This window comes from Populus euphratica, unplaced genomic scaffold (assembly GCF_000495115.2).
Source record: "Populus euphratica unplaced genomic scaffold, PopEup_1.0 scaffold54.1, whole genome shotgun sequence".
Taxonomy (NCBI): domain Eukaryota; kingdom Viridiplantae; phylum Streptophyta; class Magnoliopsida; order Malpighiales; family Salicaceae; genus Populus; species Populus euphratica.
In genome coordinates, this window is record NW_011499910.1 from 835218 (window position 1) to 854285 (window position 19068).

A 19068-nucleotide genomic window follows, 5' to 3' on the forward strand; every position below is an offset into this window, starting at 1 on the left:
CCTGCATTAAAAATAGATATTTACCACAAATTATAGGTATCTTATCTTATTAGATACATTATTATAAAACATATTTTAGTTAAGGAGTTTATTGATACTTCAAGTGCAAAATGATGATATAAAACCATGATAAAAATGCACTTTTAAGTACTAATCAAACTACTACTTAATTTATTTTTGTATAATTAGACAAATATTTAAATGTCACTATGTTGTTAATAATATTTTTGTATAATATCCTCTTTTTCAATAATTACTTTCGTCAAGTTCTTACATCCAAATTTTAAATAATTATATTTATATATTTCAAAAAGCCCCTTAATTTATACAAAAATATAAATTTTATTTTTTAAAATTGTAATGATTAAATAATTTTAAGATTTTTTACTTAAAAGTATTTTAAGCAAGTTTTCTGTACATTTCAACAACATTTTTGGAACTACATCAAAAGACATTTATCCCGGCGCCGGAGAAACCATAACCAAACCCACACCACCATTAATTCCAGCAATGAAAATTTAAAAAACCATCCCTGAAAATTACCCAGGTAGGTATGTCATAAACTCATAAAACAGCATCTTCACTGAATATACATAAATACGTATCTATACAGTATGTTGTCACTGCTTCTCCCCTGTACGGAACTCTTTATCTTGCCTTTTGATTTCTCTACTTCCAAAAATAAAATAAAAAAGGAAGTGAAAAAGCTTCTTCTTGACTGATATTCTTGGAGGCATGTGTCTGCCAAGAAATTTAAGGTTATTTTATTTTATTATTTATTAAAAGTAAAATAGTTTTTATTTTTTATTTTTTTGTTTTTTTATTTAGCTTATATATAGTTTTTTCATATTTGTATTAAACTTTTTTTTTTATTATTTTGATTGTATTATGTAATAACAATGAAACTCTAGCTTTTTTATTTTTTATTTTTTTGGATAGTTTAACATGATATTAGAGTCAAGTTTTATGAGACGAGACTTAATCTCAAACACAACTTATATAAACCCAACATTTTTTTTGTGTGAAGTCGTTCAGATTTTATAATCTAATATTTTGTTTTCCTTTCTTTTATGTTCCATTTTTCTTTCTTTATTAATTATAACTTTTGAAGGGATAATTTGCTTAAATATGGGAGTATAAGGTTAAATTAAAAAAAATTATTCGTATTAGAGTTATGTGATAAAAAATTTTAGAGGATAAAAAGATCTAGGGATATGTTAGTGGAACTTCTACGAAACCTAGAAATACTAATGAGGGTTATGCTGCCTTAATAGATGCTTAGAAAGTAAATAATACAAAAAATATTACTTGAATTAACAATTATGTTGAGCATTCCATAAATATATTGTTAGCGAAGTATGAGAAAATAACAAAGAAAGTTTGAGATCATCTGCAAATATTATTTACTCAATCAAATTTTACAAAGCATTATCAATTGGATTATGATATACGAGCTCTTCACTAAAAGAATATACGTATTCAGAAGTTTTATTATGTTATAACAGATATTTAAAATCAATTGGCTCTTACAAAAGTAATGGAATTAAAAGGCATGTGATGCCTATATTGCTTATAGATAGCAACAACGATTGATATAATTTTTAACAACACTTTATAGTCATTTTAGTGACCTAGAGGTTCAATTTTTCATTGTTTTTCACTTTTTTCTATTAACTCAGTTATTAGTGAGTTATTGGATGAAAAAGAATATGTCTTTAGTCTTATTTTGAATAGAAAATTATTTCTACTTCTAGTTATTCTACCTTCTAAGCCATTTTTTAATAATTAGAATAAGCATTATTGTTTTGTGATATCTACTACCAAAAAAATTATTTAGTTACTTTAGTTATTTGCAGATATAAAAGTTTTTCTTTTTCATCTTATTCTTATATATTACGATAATCAAAACTTTATTCAGATTGCTTATAACTCGGTTTTTCATGAACAAACTAAGTACGTTGAGATTGATTTCCATTTTATTCGTAATCATCTCAAGCATGCCCTCATTACTTTGTCCTTTATTCCTTTTTTTTTCTTTAGATTTTTTTATCAAGTTGCATTTTATTTTCTTTTGTTTTCTAACTGGTAAATTCTCAATACTTGTAGTTGCTACATCATGAGTTTGAGAAGGAGATGAGTTCTATTTAAATTGTTTATAACTCAATTTTTAATGAATAAACTAAGCATATTAAGATCGATTGTCATTTTACTCATTATCATCTTAAGCATGACCCCATTATTTTATCTTTTGTTTTTTTTTTTATAAATTACAAATTTCTTTATCAAGTTGTATTTTATTTTTCACTTTTGTTTTCTAGCCGGTAAATTCTCAATATTTGTAATTGCTGCATAATGAATTTAAGAAGAAGATGTTAAGAAATATAAAATTATTTTATTTTATTATTTATTGAAGATAGAATAATTTTTATAATTTTTTATTTAATTTATATATAATCTCTTTATATTTAAATTAATTTTTTTTATTTTTTTAATTATATTACATAGCATGAATAAAATTGTTATATATATTTTTTAATTTCTTTGGGTTGTTTATCGGTATCTACCTGTCTTGCTTTAATACAATGTTTTTTTAATGCTTATCTATCGCTTTCCAAGTTTCCGTTTTTTAAATTGGTTGTTTCATTTTTTCACTCTCCAAGGTCTCAAATTTTGCTTTAACAATTGTAGGGCTGTGATGTTCTGTAATATACTGTCTTGATAAATCACTTGCATTTCTCTCTCTTTCTAAGATGGAGATCGGACAGTTCAGCCATGAGTCCCATGGCCATGCGTTGACTTTTTATGAGGAGAGTGAGGAGAAGCTCAAGACGATTGCCAAGCTATCCGGGGAGGAGATTGGATCTTCCGTATGCTATGGTTGCTTTGAAACCATTCATGGTCCAGGCTATTTTTGTGAAATTTGTGGTGACTTTTGGCTGCACAAATCATGCTTTGAATTGCCCTCTGAGCTACCAAAGCATTCTCTTCACCCAATTCATCCTCTCACCCTCATTGTTAGTCCTCCTAGCCTTGCTGGGTTCTTTGTCTGTGATGGATGTAGAGATATGTCTCCTGGCTTTGCCTTCCACTGCAAAACATGCCGGTTCAATCTTGATGTCAAATGTGCGACTTCAACTGACGTTGAGGATCTGAGATCAAGAAAAGGTGTGAAAAATACCGAGATTCCCTACTTCGGTGATGAGCACCTGCTAGTTTCCTTCAATGCCAAGCAGGAAGTCGAAAAAACTTGTACTGGATGCCAGCTGCAGCTTTCAGGTCCTGCCTACGGTTGCTTGGACTGTGAATTCTACCTCCATGAATCGTGTAAAGACATGCCATCGGAAATACAACATCCATACCACCCTCTGCACCCTCTCCACGCTCAAGTTGCTGAATATGGCTCAGAATGTGATGCTTGTCACATGCCAATTAGGAAGGTTTTTTATCGATGTTCTGAGTGCGACTTCAATCTGCATATTCTATGTGCTAACAAGTCTCTACAGGTAGCATCTTCCTTAAAATTCAAAGGCCATGAGCACGATCTCTATTATTTTGTGGCGAGCTATTTCAACGAGTATTCTCTATGCAACACTTGCCGTAAGGTTTGCAAGGGCTCCTACTATATCTGTTTAGAGTGCAAATATTATGTTCATCTGGACTGCATTCCTTTACCGCGAGTTGTTGAGAATGATTGCCACTCCCGCGACTATTCCCATCGCCTCCCCCTTAAGGATTGCTTTGTTGAAGACGACTCGGGCCAGTATTACTGTGAGCTGTGTGAGAAAGAAAGGGATCCAACGTATCCTGTTTACTACTGTGATCAATGCCCTGATCTCAATCCATATCTCGCTCACATTGAATGCCTGATGTTGGAGGTAAGGCCAAATTTAAGCCCCTGAGGAGGAAAAAAGTGAAAGCCATGTTTGCATTATTGTCTAATTTTCAACTAGTATTATGCAACTTCAATTTGCTTTGCTATATATACATATTCAAATTCTCTTAATCAGACATATACTGCTCTGAACTTCATGCGTGACTCGTCTTTTCTTGCTTTGAGTTGCATTTGTTTGTGGTATAATGATTCTCATGTTTTATTTGTTGGACATGGTAAACTTTCTTCGCTTGGAAGAAACTTCACTAGAGGCGATAACATGGGTTGCTCTACAGCTAATGGAAGCAGAGCTCAACTCTGCGAGGACCTCTGCCAAGATGGTTGATGATGGAGATGTAAAGGGTGATACGAACTGCCTTGCTCTCGTCAAGTACGCAACTATCCCACCTGAGAATCAAATTAAGGTCAGGCCATTTGAGTGATCTTAGTTTATTTTTGTTGTTTCAACTTCCGCTCCTGTTCACTTGATTTAGAATGGAGGTTTTTAAATGTCATTTCCTTCGGGTTGTTAACGTGAAAGAACTGATTCAGCTCAAAACCTTAAGTTATTAGACAATATTTTAAGATATAATTTATATATATTTTTTTTGTATAAATTTACACTATTTTATGTTTAATTTTATCAAATAAATAAAAATAATGATATTTAAACACGTAATCACTTGATTATGGCTCTAATATCATGTTAAAGAATCAATTTAACTCAAAAGCTTAAGATGTTAAATAAAATCCAAAGATATAATTTATATTATTTTCTAACAGTCATTCCGACAGCCATAAGGCTGAATGACATACTTACTCTAAATTTATAAAGTCTATTTTTGTAGCGTTTGCTTGAATACTACAGCAATTTACTTGAATCAACATAGAAAGAGAAGGCACTAATGCATTCAAAGCTGCTCACAATGGTTTACCTCCAATTATATTGAATAGACGTGTAAGTTTTGTTTGTTAATTATCTTCTTTCTCTAAGATGCAGCTTAAAGGTTTCGAGCATGTACATACCCTGGTCCCTGACAAGAAGGAATCAGATGCAAGGAGAACTTACTGTTCTTGGTGCGCTGGCAAAATTTTTGGTCCAGGCTATTTCTGTCATGACTGTCGGGGAAACTGGCATATATCATGCGCTAAATCGCCCCCTAAAAAGACACACTTTCTTCACTCACAGCACACCCTAGCTATGTTTTATCCTCGTTGTTTTAAGTACTTTATATGCGATGGCTGTGGAGATCTTTGCCATGATGTTGCCACTTATCATTGCGATAAATGCCGCTTCTTCCTTGATATGAAATGTGCTTCTCTACCTGATGATCAGTGCGAGAAATTGAAGAAGACAGAAAGCAAAACTATAGATTTTTGCCACAAGCATAAATTAACAAGAGCCAACTGTACAAGAGGAATTAAAGCGAAATGCAAGGTCTGTCAGCTCGGTATCTCCGGTGCAACATATTGCTGCATTAACTGCAACTTCTTCATTCATGAATCCTGCCTTGAAACACCACAAGAAATACAACACCAGTATCACCTGCAGCACCCCCTTCTTGGTCGGGACTTTGGTGGAAATCCAAAAAACTGCAGAGCCTGCAATCTGCAAACTTGGGATATTGCCTATTACTGTGATATCTGTGATTTTGCTCTCCATTTTACATGTGCTACTTACTTAACTTCCACTCTCATACACGAGTCCCACCATGAGCACACACTCTTTTCCTTCGTAGCATGGGATCTAGGGGATCAGGGCTTTATCCAGTCGCTAGAACCACAACCTTCAAAAGGCAATTTTTGTTGCGAGACCTGTGGAAATGATTGCAGTGGTTCCTTCTATCGTTGTGTTGAATGCAACATTAATCGACATCTTGAGTGCATTCCATTGCCATTTAAAGTTCAGCAAAAGGACCATCATTTGGATCCTCTTACTCTCATGGAAAATGTCGTCGAAGATGATTATGGAGAATATTACTGTGAGATTTGCGAGGATAAAAGGAACCCAAATCATCCTGTTTATTGCTGCAAGATGTGTAAGGATAACTGGTTCATTGCTCATATTGGATGCGTGATTAAAGAGGTGAAACTTGTTATTCCATAAATTGCTTTGATTTTTCGTTAAAAAACTTCTGTAACAAATCATCTGCAAGCCTATATCTTTAATTAGTACCTGCTACATTTTCTTATGTTGATCATTTAAAATGTTTGATTTATCAGGGAGACACTTCATTAGAAATACTGGAATGGTGGAATAAATATTTGGGATCAGACTATGAGGAGACCTCTAGCAAGGGGGATGATGGGACCTCCCTTTCCATTCATTCTGATCTAGAGAGTTATGCAATGGGAGAGCATAATACGGAAGGCCCTGGAATTACTGAACTTGATTAAAACATCGAGGGTAATGCAAAGGCAATAAGGCAATGAGAGAAATGTGCCTGCAGAGATCCTTGCGATGTTTTCTTGCCTACAATAGACGACTAGTGATTGGTATGTTGAAACATCTTCAGCTAGCTTGTAACGCTCGGTATATTGGTGAATGCACATAAAACAATCTGTACATTGCAAATTTCTAAGAACATTGTTACAAAATTTATCTTATCGAAAGTGGAGAAGGAGCATTTGTGCTAAGTAATTAGAAATCTCATATGCTTTTGGTTTGAATCATAGTTATAAGATGTTATATTGTACCTCCACATCTCCTATAGAAAGTATTAAATGCAGTTCAAGGCAACTGATGGAGCTCACCTCCTGCAAGGATGAGGAAGGAGGTTGAAATTTAGCTAAAATGCTGAATTAACATGGAAGCTAAATTCAATTTCTTAATCTAATCTGGGATGAGATATACTTCGCTAGAGGTACATTCATCATGGAGTGATGATCTGGGATCAGACACTGGAGAGACTTCTGGCAAGGAGGAATGTGGAACCGTTCTTGAGAGTGATCCAGGAAAGCAAAATCACGAGATGAAAGATTGCAATGGAAAGCAACTGGATGAAGAGCCAAGGTAACTTCATCTGGAGATTAAAGCAAACAGGTTCATCTCAAGACTCAAAGCTCATCAGCAAGTTTCCCAAGTTCAGGCGCCCCACTGTCAAGTGAAAATCTCTAGTTCATAGAGATTTTTTCCTGCTGCAACACTCTTATTCAATATACATTTTGTTGTTAGGTTTGCTTCTGCTGTGCCCTTTCAGTCCAGTTCATGTAGCAATTGCGAAACAATGTTAAGGAGAAGATTTGAGAGGAAAGCAAGTTTTTCTCTTGTTTATATTCCTCTCTACATATTGTTCTTTTGATTACAGGCTTATTTATAAAAAAACTAATTCTAATCTGATCGAGAAAGCAGGCTTAGAAAGCTTACTGTTGACTTCACCTATGCACCAATTCCGACAATTCTTTACCATATCAAGAACAACAATTTCCTATTTATTTTAACTACCAGTGTTTAGTATTATAATGTACTTCTTATTTAAAAATAAATCAAAATAAATTTTTTATTTTATTTTTAACATCAACTTATGACAATTATTCATATCTCCACGGCGAAAGCTTTATGTAATTTCATGATACACATATGCTTTTAACGTTTTGCACTGCTTCGCTGAGTCCTCGAGTCATCATCAGTTGATTACAGCTCAATATTAATCAACACGCGGCCAAGGAAAGTTCCATGCTCCTCCTCCTCTAGGACTTTTCGACATTGCCTCAGGAATTTTCCGAAGTGAAGAACGAAGCAGGTTCTTTTTTTTTTTTTAGGCTCTAAAGTGATTATATATTTTTTCAGAACAAATATCTTATTTTAATTTCTGAAACAAGTTAACTGGTATAAATCATCAACACTATTTTTTTTAAAATTAATATTTTTAAATTATTTTAATATACTAACATAAAAACATAATTTAAAAAATAAACAAATATTATTTTAATATATTTTTAAATCAAACCACAACTACAGCATCACAGCCACATAGTTTCTGGTTTCCGAGCCCTCGAGTCGTTATCAGTTGCCACTCAAGATTCCAGCTCTGTATTGTTCGACAGCGGCCAGGGAAAGTTCCATGCTCCTTCTCCTTTACGACTTTTCGACATTGCCTTTGGAATTTTGATCCTTGTACTCTTCTCTCTGCGCTATTACTGTAACAATCTCTTCCACATCTCATCTCATTCTACCATTCTCTGCTCCCAGCTGCAAATCATTTCTTAAAACCATATACTCTTCTCTTCCCTGTGCTTTCTGCTCTTTTTGTCTGAATACTGCTCAGGCAGAGCAGCTCTTGCAGAACATCTTGAATCCAGGTAAAGTATTTATACTTCATCTTGTTGGTGTTTTTGATTGTCACTTCCAGCTATTGTTTGAATCCTTTTAAGTAAAGGACAAGAATCACTAGTAGTAAGTGGCGGAGCCATGTAAAAGCAAAATCAAAAGGGGCAATTGCCCATTTATTAATTTTTTTAAATATTTTTTATATTAGAATATTAATATAATAATATGGTGAGGGTTGATACGCTGATCTGTGTCTTAATATAATAAATAGTATATATAATATATATGCAGCATCCCAGCTCATTTCTCATTTCTCCAAACTTTTCCCTTTTCTTTTCTTTTTTCCCGTTAATTAGTCAAGAGCTTTTCTATTTTTTTTTAGCTGCTCTCTTTCTCATACAATTGTTTTTTTCAGATTCAGTTAAGCAACTTTAAGTAATTTTTTCATCTTTTTTATTTGTTTTATTATTTAATTTTAGTTTAATTTTTTTTTTATAATTAGTTATTGAAAATGTTAGAGTTTATAATAATTTAGAAGTTTTGATATACAATATTTTGAATTAATTAAAGATGAATGTTAGTGGATTAGAATATGATATTGTTCAATTTTGAATAATAGGTATTGATTTAATTGTTTTGAATTAATTAAAAGTTATATTATTTCTAGTTGAATTGATTATGATACAAAACTAAACTTATTTACAAGATAAATATAGGTGAATATTCAAATTGTTATTAGCAAGTAAAGATTGATATTTGCATAACTAAAATTGTTTTAGCTTGAGATTGGTTCTTTTTATGATATTAATTTTCTTGTGCCCTCCTATAAAATACTCAGGATAGATGATTAAATAATTTATATTTTTTTGTTTTTGTTAGATACTTTGTGTTTTGCTGGAGAAGAGTGAACACATGCGTGCAAGCCTAATTTTAATTGGTTCATGTTGTTTTTTTTTAAATTGTTTTTAAAAGTAATTTGTCATGATAAATTTAAACTATCAATTCTGATCCATATCCATGCATTATATACAACATGTTACATGGTAATTGGGTGTGAAATGGATTTTGATGAATTGATGTGTATTTTACAATGAATTTCACATGAAAAATTTACAATTATTATGTAACTCAATTGAATTTTGTTATTATGAAAACTTAAAGAAAGCAATTATAATGTAAGTTTTCTCATTTTAAAAGTATTTTTAAATTAATTTTGTTTTATATGAGTTAGTATATTTGTTTCGAATTGATTTTTAATACATGCTATATAATATAGTATTTATTAATAATTTATCTTCTCATTTAAAAAACTCTGGCTTTGTCACTCCTAGTAGTTTCCAAAAATAAATCAATCGATCTTTCTCAGTTTTCATAATCCATGTCTTATGGAGTTAATGTTGCGCACACTGAACCGAAAACAAACACAAATAAAACACAAACAAGAAGATTTACGTGGTTCTCCAAAACCGGGTACGTCCACGGAGGCAGCAGATTGTATATTATTGGAGGAATGATACAAACACTCAACTCAACCCAGTACAATCCCACAAAGCCCAATGTTTCACTCTTACACTTGGTGTTTCTCTCAAATTTGCACTTTCTCACTCTCATAATTGCACTCACCACCACTTCCTCTGCACACACTTGCACTCTCTTACTCTTTATTTATAGGAGAGCCTTGACAGCTTGGTTGAGAAGTAATAGTGGTTGAGGGTGGTTGATGGTGGTTGGAAGTGATTGATGATGGTTTTTAAAGGAGAGGGTGGTTGATGGTAGTTGAGAAAAATGTTGACAATTTGCAAATGTTGACAATTTGCTATAAATCTCCACTTTGGTAAGATTTTTTTTCATTCAATCCTCTTGATTAATCAATGTTGCCTCTAACGCGTCATATAGCGCTACACCTTGAAGGTGCTCAACACCGAAAGATGTTGACCAAGTCCAAACAATGTTGGAACTTGATCCTTGAGATACATTTTGTGAGCATGTCAGTTGGATTATCTACGGTACCAATCTTCTGTGGCAGAATATCCCCTTGATCCATAATTTCTCGAACAAAATGAAATCAAACATCGATGTGCTTGGTGCGGGAATGATGAACCTGATTCTTTGCAAGACAAATAGTACTTTGATTATCACAATGGACATCCATGTGCTCTTGAACAATTCCCAAATCCTCAATCAACCCATGTAACCAAATAGCTTCCTTGAAAGCTTATGTTACTACCATGTACTCTGCCTCAGTTGTTGACAAAGCTACTGTTGATTGTAATGTTGACCTCCAACTTACAGGCCCTTTAGCAACTGTAAACACACAGCCTGTTGTGGAACGACGCTTGTCTAAGTCACCAGCATAGTCCCAATGCACATAACTAACTAAATTTTGTCCGAGTTTATCATCCTTCTCAAACTTCAAACCAATATCAGTTGTGTCATAAATGTACTATAGAATCCACTTAACTGTCTGCCAGTGACCCTTTCTAGGATCATGTATATACTTGCTCACCATACTGACTGCAAGTGAAATATCTGGTCTCGTACAAACCATCGCATACATTAATACACCAACTGCATTTGCATACAGAATTTGAGCTATATACTTGCGCTCTTCCTTTGTGCGTGGAGACATTGAAGCACTTAGCTTAAAATGAGGAGCTAGAGGTGTGTTTACGGGCTTGGTCTTACCATCTACCCCAAATCTCTTTAGAATTTTCTTCAAGTATTTGGTCTGTGTTAAACAGACTGTGCCCTTTCTTCTGTCTCTCCGAATCTCCATGCCAAGAATCTTCGTAGCTTCTCCAAGGCCCTTCATTTCAAACTTAGTTCTCAATTGAGCTTTCAGTCTATAATCTCCACCTTGCTCTTCGATGCGATCAACATATCATCCACATATAAGAGCAAATAGATGAAAGAACCATCAAGAAGTTTGTGAAAATATACACAATGATCAAACTGACTGCGTGTGTATCCATGTTCTATCATGAACTTATCAAATCGCTTATACCACTGGCGAGGAGATTGTTTCAATCCATACAATGACTTCTTGAGTTTACAACCCCAATTCTCTTTCCTAGTGACTTTGAAACCATCTGGCTGAGACATGTAAATTTCCTCTTCCAAATCTCCATGTAAGAAGGCGGTTTTTACATCAAGTTGGGCTAACTCCAAATCAAATTGTGCAACCAAGGCTAACATAATACGGATTGAAGAATGCTTAACAACTGGAGAGAATACCTCATTATAATCTATCCCCTCTTTCTGAGCATAACCTTTTGCTACCAATCTTGTTTTGAATCGGATGTTGTCTTTTCTAGGATTACCTTCCTTCTCGGCATATACCCACTTGCAACCAATTGTCTTCTTTCCCCTAGGGAGTTGTACCAAATCTCAAGTCTGATTCTTGTGGAGAGATTTCATCTCTTCGTCCATTGCCTCTTTCCATTTTGCACTTTCTACACTTTGTATTGCTTATTTGTAGGTGTAGGGGATTCCATCATCAATCACTAGAAATGCATAAGCCACCATGTTACAATACTGAACAAGTTTCTTGATAACTCCTTTTGGTTTTTTTTTTCTCTTTTTTTTTGTTAAAATGATGTTTTCTTATTTTTTATTTTTTTTAGAGTTTTGCTTTGTTATTTTTTACGGTTTGCCTTCCATGTAGTTAATCTCATGTTCATGACTAGAATCAACTTTTTTAATCTTTTACTTATTTATTTCAATTTTATCTTTCAATTATTTATTTTATTTTCTTTATGAGATTATCTTAATTTTATGTTCATGATTATGAAGTTTATGATTTCACCCAGTTTGACAAGGCTTTCCTTGTTGTCTTTTTTAATTATTTTTTTTGTACAGTTTCACTCTTTAATACTAGGTTGTTTAACAATCTGGATAGGCTCAGGTCAAATTGTTTTTATATATTTTTTATTTTTATATTTTTGTGAGCTTAATTGTTAATATTGTTTATTTTTTTGTTTATATTGTTTGAATTACTAATTAAACCTACAACCCGGATCTTAAATTTTTTTATTCTAATTTTTTTTCCCCGGCCGGCAGCAAAGAAGCAGGGGCAACAAATATAGGTAGCTATATAGAGCCGTTTCGGAGTTCAGAAATTAAACCATCGGAGTGTTTGTGATCAAGTCTCTGTGTATGATAAATCCCACCTCACGTGCTGGACTTTCTATTACGACTAGATGCTAGTTTCCAGTCTTATAGAGACAACAACAAAAACTTCAGGACTTTTCTGCATTGCCTTTGGAATTTTCCGACGTCGATAACGAAGCAGGTTCTTTGTTTTTTGGCTCTAAAATGATCAAATATTTTCAGAACAAATTTCCTATTTTAATTTTCGAAACAAGTGAAGTGGGATAAATCATAATTAAGTCCCATAAACAAGTAATTAAATTATGATTGATTTAATGATATCAAAAATTTAAAAAATATAAAAAAACATTGTTTTTTTATATAGATTTTTAATTAAAAAACATTTTTTTTTAAAGAAGTATAGCAAGACAGATATACAAGATGCACTTCTTCTTTTTAATTTTAATTGTATTCATGAGAAAATAAAACTTTCTTTCTTCTCTCGTCTCACAACAGCTATCCACTGAGATGAAGAGTCTCCAAATAATTAATTCACAATCAAACTTGACTCCAAACATGTCTCAAGGGGCTGGTGACTAGAGTTTTATTTGTTTTTATATTTTAAAAAAATTTATATTTTTTTATTTTTTTATTTTAAATTAATACTTATCAAATTTAAATCTAGCCATGTCTTAAGTTGACTGATCATCAAATTCAAATCTAGCCATGTCTTAAGTTGACTGATCACCAAATCAACCTTGTGGATACGACTAGGTTTGAAATCTATGATTTCTAGAATCGTTGTTCAGAAGGCAACCCTAGGAACTGAGCGTAGGCTAGCAAGATAGGTGAGAAGAGTCCATTTATTTTTTTGCAAAATATTTTACAAGCAGTTTTTTTTTAATTAGAAAAATATTTTTTAATAATAATAATAATAATAATAATGATAATGATAAGTTTTTTAATTAAAAAATATTTTTTAAGAATAATAATAATAATAATAATAATGATAATGATAAGATGATATTTGTGAAAGAAATGATAGTGATAATAGTTAGATAAAAGTAATTATTGAGATATATAATTGGATAATATTGTAAGTAAATTATTATTTATAAAATAATTTATTGAATTTTAAGAATTGAAAATATTTTCTAGTAAATAAATTAAATTTGAAAGTTAATTATAAAATATTTTTTACTCGCTAGTTTTTCTACAAAATATTTTATAAAAAATAAATACAAAAAAATATTTTTTAAAAAATACTTTAGGAAACAAACACAAAAATGTAAAATATTTTACTTAAAACAAACAAAATTATACTATTCACTTTCAAATTCTCGTAGTTTCTGATTTTTTTTTTTTAAAAAAAGTTCTCAATAATATGGTAGGTAAAAGCAATTGGTTACTTCCCAGCAACTTCTTTCTTCTCAAACAATACATTAATTAATAGTTATGATTGAGCTGACCATATTAGTAATATTACGGTGGTTCTGGAAATGCGGTAGATATTATTTTTTAAAGTATATTTTGTTTAGAATTTTATTAAAATAATATAATATTTTTGTAAAATTAATTTTTAATATTAATATATAAAAATAATTTCAAAATATTAATTTAAAACTAAAACTTTTTCAAAAATTTTTAAATAGCAATTAGACGTAATACTTTAACGTTTTCTTCCTCGTCTCATCTCATTATACCATTCCTCAATTTCCTTTTCCTCCTCAATTTCTCTGACCTGTGCTCTCTGTTTTTTTTTTATATATATAAAATAACCATATAATAAGTTTCTGTATGGTGTTCATAGGTTTATGTACACGGAGGTGAGAATTGGTTGATTTAGGCCCCTCGTATTAATTTTTTAAATTTATAATTTATTTTTAAATTTATAATTTATTGAGATTATTATAATTTTAAATAAATAAAATTAAAATAAATTATGAAACTCAAATCTTAATAAACTCATTATTAATAATGAAATTAAAAAAAATTAATATAAAAAATATAATAAAACAACTTAACTCTACTCTAATAAACTCACAAAACCAGTTAATTAAGTCATAAGACTGAAATAACTTCATAGAAAATAAATTAAAATAAATAATAAAATCTAATTTATAATCAATTGAATATTTAAAATATTGAATGATAAAATTAAAACTAAAATAAAAATTAAAAAAATTAAATCAATTAAATTAATCTGTAAGTAATAAAATTAAGACAATACAAAGAAAATAAACAACAAAAACTTATAAAATAAAATCTTAAAAAAATAAATATTTAAAAATAAAATTATAAAATTTAATGTTATTTATAAAATGAAACAAACAGAATAAAACTGAAACATACTTGGGAATGATCGAAATTATAAAATCTAATTTATAAAAGGGAATGCATTCCTTTAGCGCGTGTAGTTGAGAATGATTGCCACTCCCGCGACTATTCACATTCCCTCACCCTTAAGGATTGCTTTGTTGAAGACGACTCCGGCCAGTATTGCTGTGAGCTTTGTGAGAAAGAAAGGGATCCAACGTATCCTGTTTACTACTGTGATCAATGCCCTGATCGCAATCCATATCTCGCTCATATTGAATACCTGATGTTGGAGGTAAGGCCAAATTTAAGCCCTTATGGAGGAAAAAAGTGAAAACCATGTTTGCATTATTGTCTAATTTTCAACTAGTATGATGCAACTTCAATTTGCTTTGCTATATATACATATTCAAATTCTCTTAATCAGACATATAATGCTCTGAACTTCATGCGGGACTCGTCCTTACATGCTTTGAGTTGCATTTGTTTGTGGTATAGTGGTTCCTTCTATCGTTGTGTTGAATGCAACATTAATCGACATCTTGAGTGCATTCCATTGCCATTTAAAGTTCAGCAAAAAGACCATCATTTGGATCCTATTACTCTCATGGAAAATGTCGTCGAAGATGATTATGGAGAATATTACTGTGAGATTTGCGAGGATAAAAGGAACCCAAATCATCCTGTTTATTGCTGCAAGATGTGTAAGGATAACTGGTTCATTGCTCATATTGGATGCGTGATTAAAGCGATGAAACATGTTTTTCCATAAATTGCTTTGCTTATTCGTTAAAAAACTTCTGTAAAAAATCATCTGCAAGCCTATATCTTTAATTAGTACCTGCTACATTTTCTCATGTTGATCATTTAAAATGTTTGATTTATCAGGGAGACACTTCATTAGAAATACTAGAATGGTGGGATAAAGATTCGGGATCAGACTATGAGGAGACCTCTAACAAGGAGGATGATGGGACCTCCCTTTCCGGTCATTCTGATCTAGAGAGTTATGCAACGGGAGAGCATAATACGGAAGGCCCTGGAATTACTGAACTTAATTAAAACAGTACGAAGATTTTCTTATGGCTTAGCAGAAAATATAAGCAGCATAAAAATAATAAGTATAAAAAAAATAGATGAAGCACAAATATAACCAGCTAAGTCCAAAACAGTAGGTACCAATTTGGTGCCTAAGTAAAAAACAACGGGCACCAATTCGGTGTCACTTGCAACACCAATTGGTGCCACCTAACCTTGCTTTTATCTTTTGCAAGATAAAGGCAAGGATGCTTGCCTATAAATAGACAGTGTATCCTTACCTCATACACACACTCAAGAGAGAAATAAGAGAGGAAGAGTAGAAGAAGAGAGGGTGAGGAAAGAGTAATCTTACAAAATTATGAGGTATTTGTGAGATAGTAAGTGAGGTGTTTTTCTCCTAGTAATAGAGAGATTTCGGTTGTTCTCCTATTATTAGAGAAAAGTTGTATTCCCACATTATTTAGTAAAATTTTTTTATACTTGCCTGTGGACGTAGCCCAATTAGGTGAACCACATAAATTCTTGTGTGTTCCATTTCTCATTTTATCTTATCCCTTACCTTTTATCTTATTGGGCTTGCATGTCAGTATTATAACAATGGTATCAGAGCTTTCTGGCTGGTGTTGTTAATACACTAAAGTTATTCTTGTATACGGAACTGTTCACCTACGTTACTGTTGGTGTATATAGAAAGTCAGTGCAGTGATTAAATACAGTCTAGGAAGTTCTGTTTAAGGAGATTGAGTTTTAAGCGGGACCGTTTGTGACCCCACCAATCTTTCCTGGAAACTTACTTAGTGAAGTATTATTCACATGATACTATTTCTGTATATGTTACGGATATGTGAAACGATGATAACTGAATAGATCTCAGTGAATACAATGGTAGCAAAGTACGACATTGAGAGGTTTAAAAGGAGCAATTTCTCATTGTGGAAAATGAGAATCAAGGCAAGATTAAGGAAAGTCAATTGTTTGTCAGCAATTGAGGATCGACCCGCGGAGATCACTGATAATGCAAAATGGAATGAGATGGATGGCAATGCTATTGCTAACATACATTTAGCATTAGCCGATGAAGTATTATCAAGTGTGGCGGAGAAGAAAACAACTAAGGAAATATGCAAGACTCTAACAAAGCTATACGGGTCCAAGTCTTTGCACAATAAGATTTTCTTAAAGCGGAGACTTTATACCCTTCGAATGGTAGAAACCACTTCGATGACTGACCACATCAACACAATAAGAACTTTATTTTCACAACTCACTACATTGGGTCAGCAAATAGAGGAAAATGAACGTGCAGAGCTTCTACTCCAAAGTCTTCCTAATTTGTATGATCAGCTCATTTTTAATTTGACCAATAATATTCTCTTAGACTATTTAGTCTTCGATGATGTTGCAGCCGCTATTTTGGAAGAAGAAAATAGGTGCAAAAACAAAGGAGACATAAACAGTTCAAATCAAGCAGAGGTGTTGTTGGTATCAAGAGGAAGATCAACGGAGCGTGGCTTTAGTGGGAGTCAAAGGCAGGGGGGGTCCAAATCAAGAATTAAGAAGGCTGTGAAATGCTACAACTGTGGCAAAATGGGGCACTTCAAAAAGGATTGTTAGTTTAAAAAGGGTATAGAGAATACTGTAGAGTCATCAAAATCCCAAGGATGTGTTGTCCGCACCTCAGAAGATGGAGAGGGTTTATATAGTGAAGCAACGACAATCTCTACAGATAGAGAAGAGCTCATTGAGGTGTGACTAATGGATTTAGGAGCAACATGACATATGACTCCTAATCGAGATTGGTTCCATACATATAAACCTATCTCTAGAGGCAAAGTGTTCATGGGTGATAATCATGCTTTAGAGATTGTTGGCATTTGCACCATTAAATTGAAGATGTATGATGACTTAATTCGTACTATTTCAGAAGTATGACATGTGAAAGACTTAAAAAAGAATCTTTTGTCCATAGAACAATTTGATAGTGTTGGCTGTAAGATCCGAACATAAAATGGAATCATGAAAATCATCAAAGGAGTGCTGGTGGTTTTAAAGGCAAAAAAGACAATTGCAAATATATTTGCATTAATAGGAGAAACACATCATAAGGCAAAAACGTCAATCGCATCAGCTAGTCCTACAGAAGAGAAGACAATGATGTGGCATTAAAAACTAGATCATATGTTAAAGAAAGGTTTAAAGGTTCTCTCTGATTAGAAGTTACTGACACGACTAAAAGGTTGATGTCTTCTCCCAAGTGTAGGAGTGTCGAAGTAATAAATAACCCGGCAAGACCGGGGTCGAACCACAGGGAGGTTAATTGTACAAATTAAAAACAACAATTATAAAACAACAATAACAACAACAACAAGAATAATAATAATAATAATAATAATAATAATAATAATAATAATACTACTAGTAGTAGTAGTAGTAGTACTAATAATAATAATAATAATAATAATAAAGAAAGAGAAGAAGAAGAAGATGATGATGATGAGAACTTAGAGATGAAATATTAATGTAAGGATTAAACAATAATAATAACAAATGTCAAGGTTAGAGGTTCCACTAATGGTATATCAAACAAGTATAGTATAAACTCTTATTATTGAATTGGAAACCACACACAAAGGAGGTTCCAATCAGATTATATATTGTTAACATGATTACATTAGTCATCTTATTCAATTAATGCTAATACTTGTAAATTTCGTCAAGCATTCATGATTATAACTTATGTTAACAACAAATCAAGTTCCTTTCATAGCTCAGGTGTCGGTTATACCATACATTATGGGCTATGAAAGTGCCAAGCATTTGTTGTACCAAGTGTTATACAACATAAATCAAGATTAATCATTTAACAAGCAAAGTATTAAAGAGTAAACAAGATAACAAATATAAAACATGTTAGTATCAAACATTAAAGTCCATATTAAGTTTACATTATACTTATTCTCACACCATTAGTGTAACCTTTTCACCTTGACATAATTAACTTAGCTAGACATAATGAAAGAAAGCAAAATAGATAAACAAAATAAGAACATAAAAGTTAACTAAGTAAAGGAAAGGAAATGAAAGGCATAAACTTAATATTAATGAAAACAAAGCATAAAAAATACAAAGAGAGAAAGGAAGAGCATGATCTTGATCTGAACACCAAGATGCCTAAATGCATGGCAAATGCCTCCTTTTATAGGCCAAAATTGGGAACTATTAATTTGATGACTAATTGATAAGTGGGTGGCCAACTTTTGACTTGGTGACAATCCTTATCTTCTCTTGTCTGCCCAAAACGTCATTGATAACGTCAAAACTGGAGCCAGTTGCAAACATGAAAGTTGTAGGCAATTGTCTCAGCTTTCTTGTGTAAAACCAAGGCTTACAAAGGTTACTTTATCTTTTTGTGAGCATTGTGATACAAGTAAACAACACAGGTTGAAGTTTGGCACATCAACAACTAAGAGCAAATGCATCT

The 19068-nt window shown here is 32.2% G+C and overlaps 1 protein-coding gene and 1 long non-coding RNA gene across 5 annotated transcripts; both read left to right on the top strand.

The window, feature by feature from the left end:
• The first annotated feature begins 2666 nt into the window (after nt 1-2666).
• LOC105133886 (uncharacterized) lies at nt 2667-15378 on the top strand. Of its 4 annotated transcripts, none has more exons than XM_011038034.1 (4): nt 2667-3875; nt 4168-4296; nt 4872-5735; nt 15076-15378. In XM_011038034.1, exons 1-4 carry the CDS (start codon nt 2751-2753, stop codon nt 15316-15318), a joined length of 2361 nt encoding a protein of 786 aa, XP_011036336.1. In that variant the 5' UTR covers nt 2667-2750; the 3' UTR covers nt 15319-15378. The 4 variants fall into 4 exon arrangements, with proteins under 4 accessions (XP_011036336.1, XP_011036335.1, XP_011036333.1 ...); XM_011038033.1 differs by having other exon boundaries at nt 4872-5706; nt 15047-15378; XM_011038031.1 differs by lacking the exon at nt 15076-15378 and adding an exon at nt 6095-7145 and having other exon boundaries at nt 4872-5966.
• On the top strand, nt 7962-9711 carry LOC105133885 (uncharacterized). The gene is made up of 2 exons (XR_843889.1): nt 7962-8264; nt 9473-9711. It is a non-coding gene; the product is annotated as an uncharacterized LOC105133885 (long non-coding RNA).
• Nucleotides 15379-19068: the final 3690 nt, after the last annotated feature.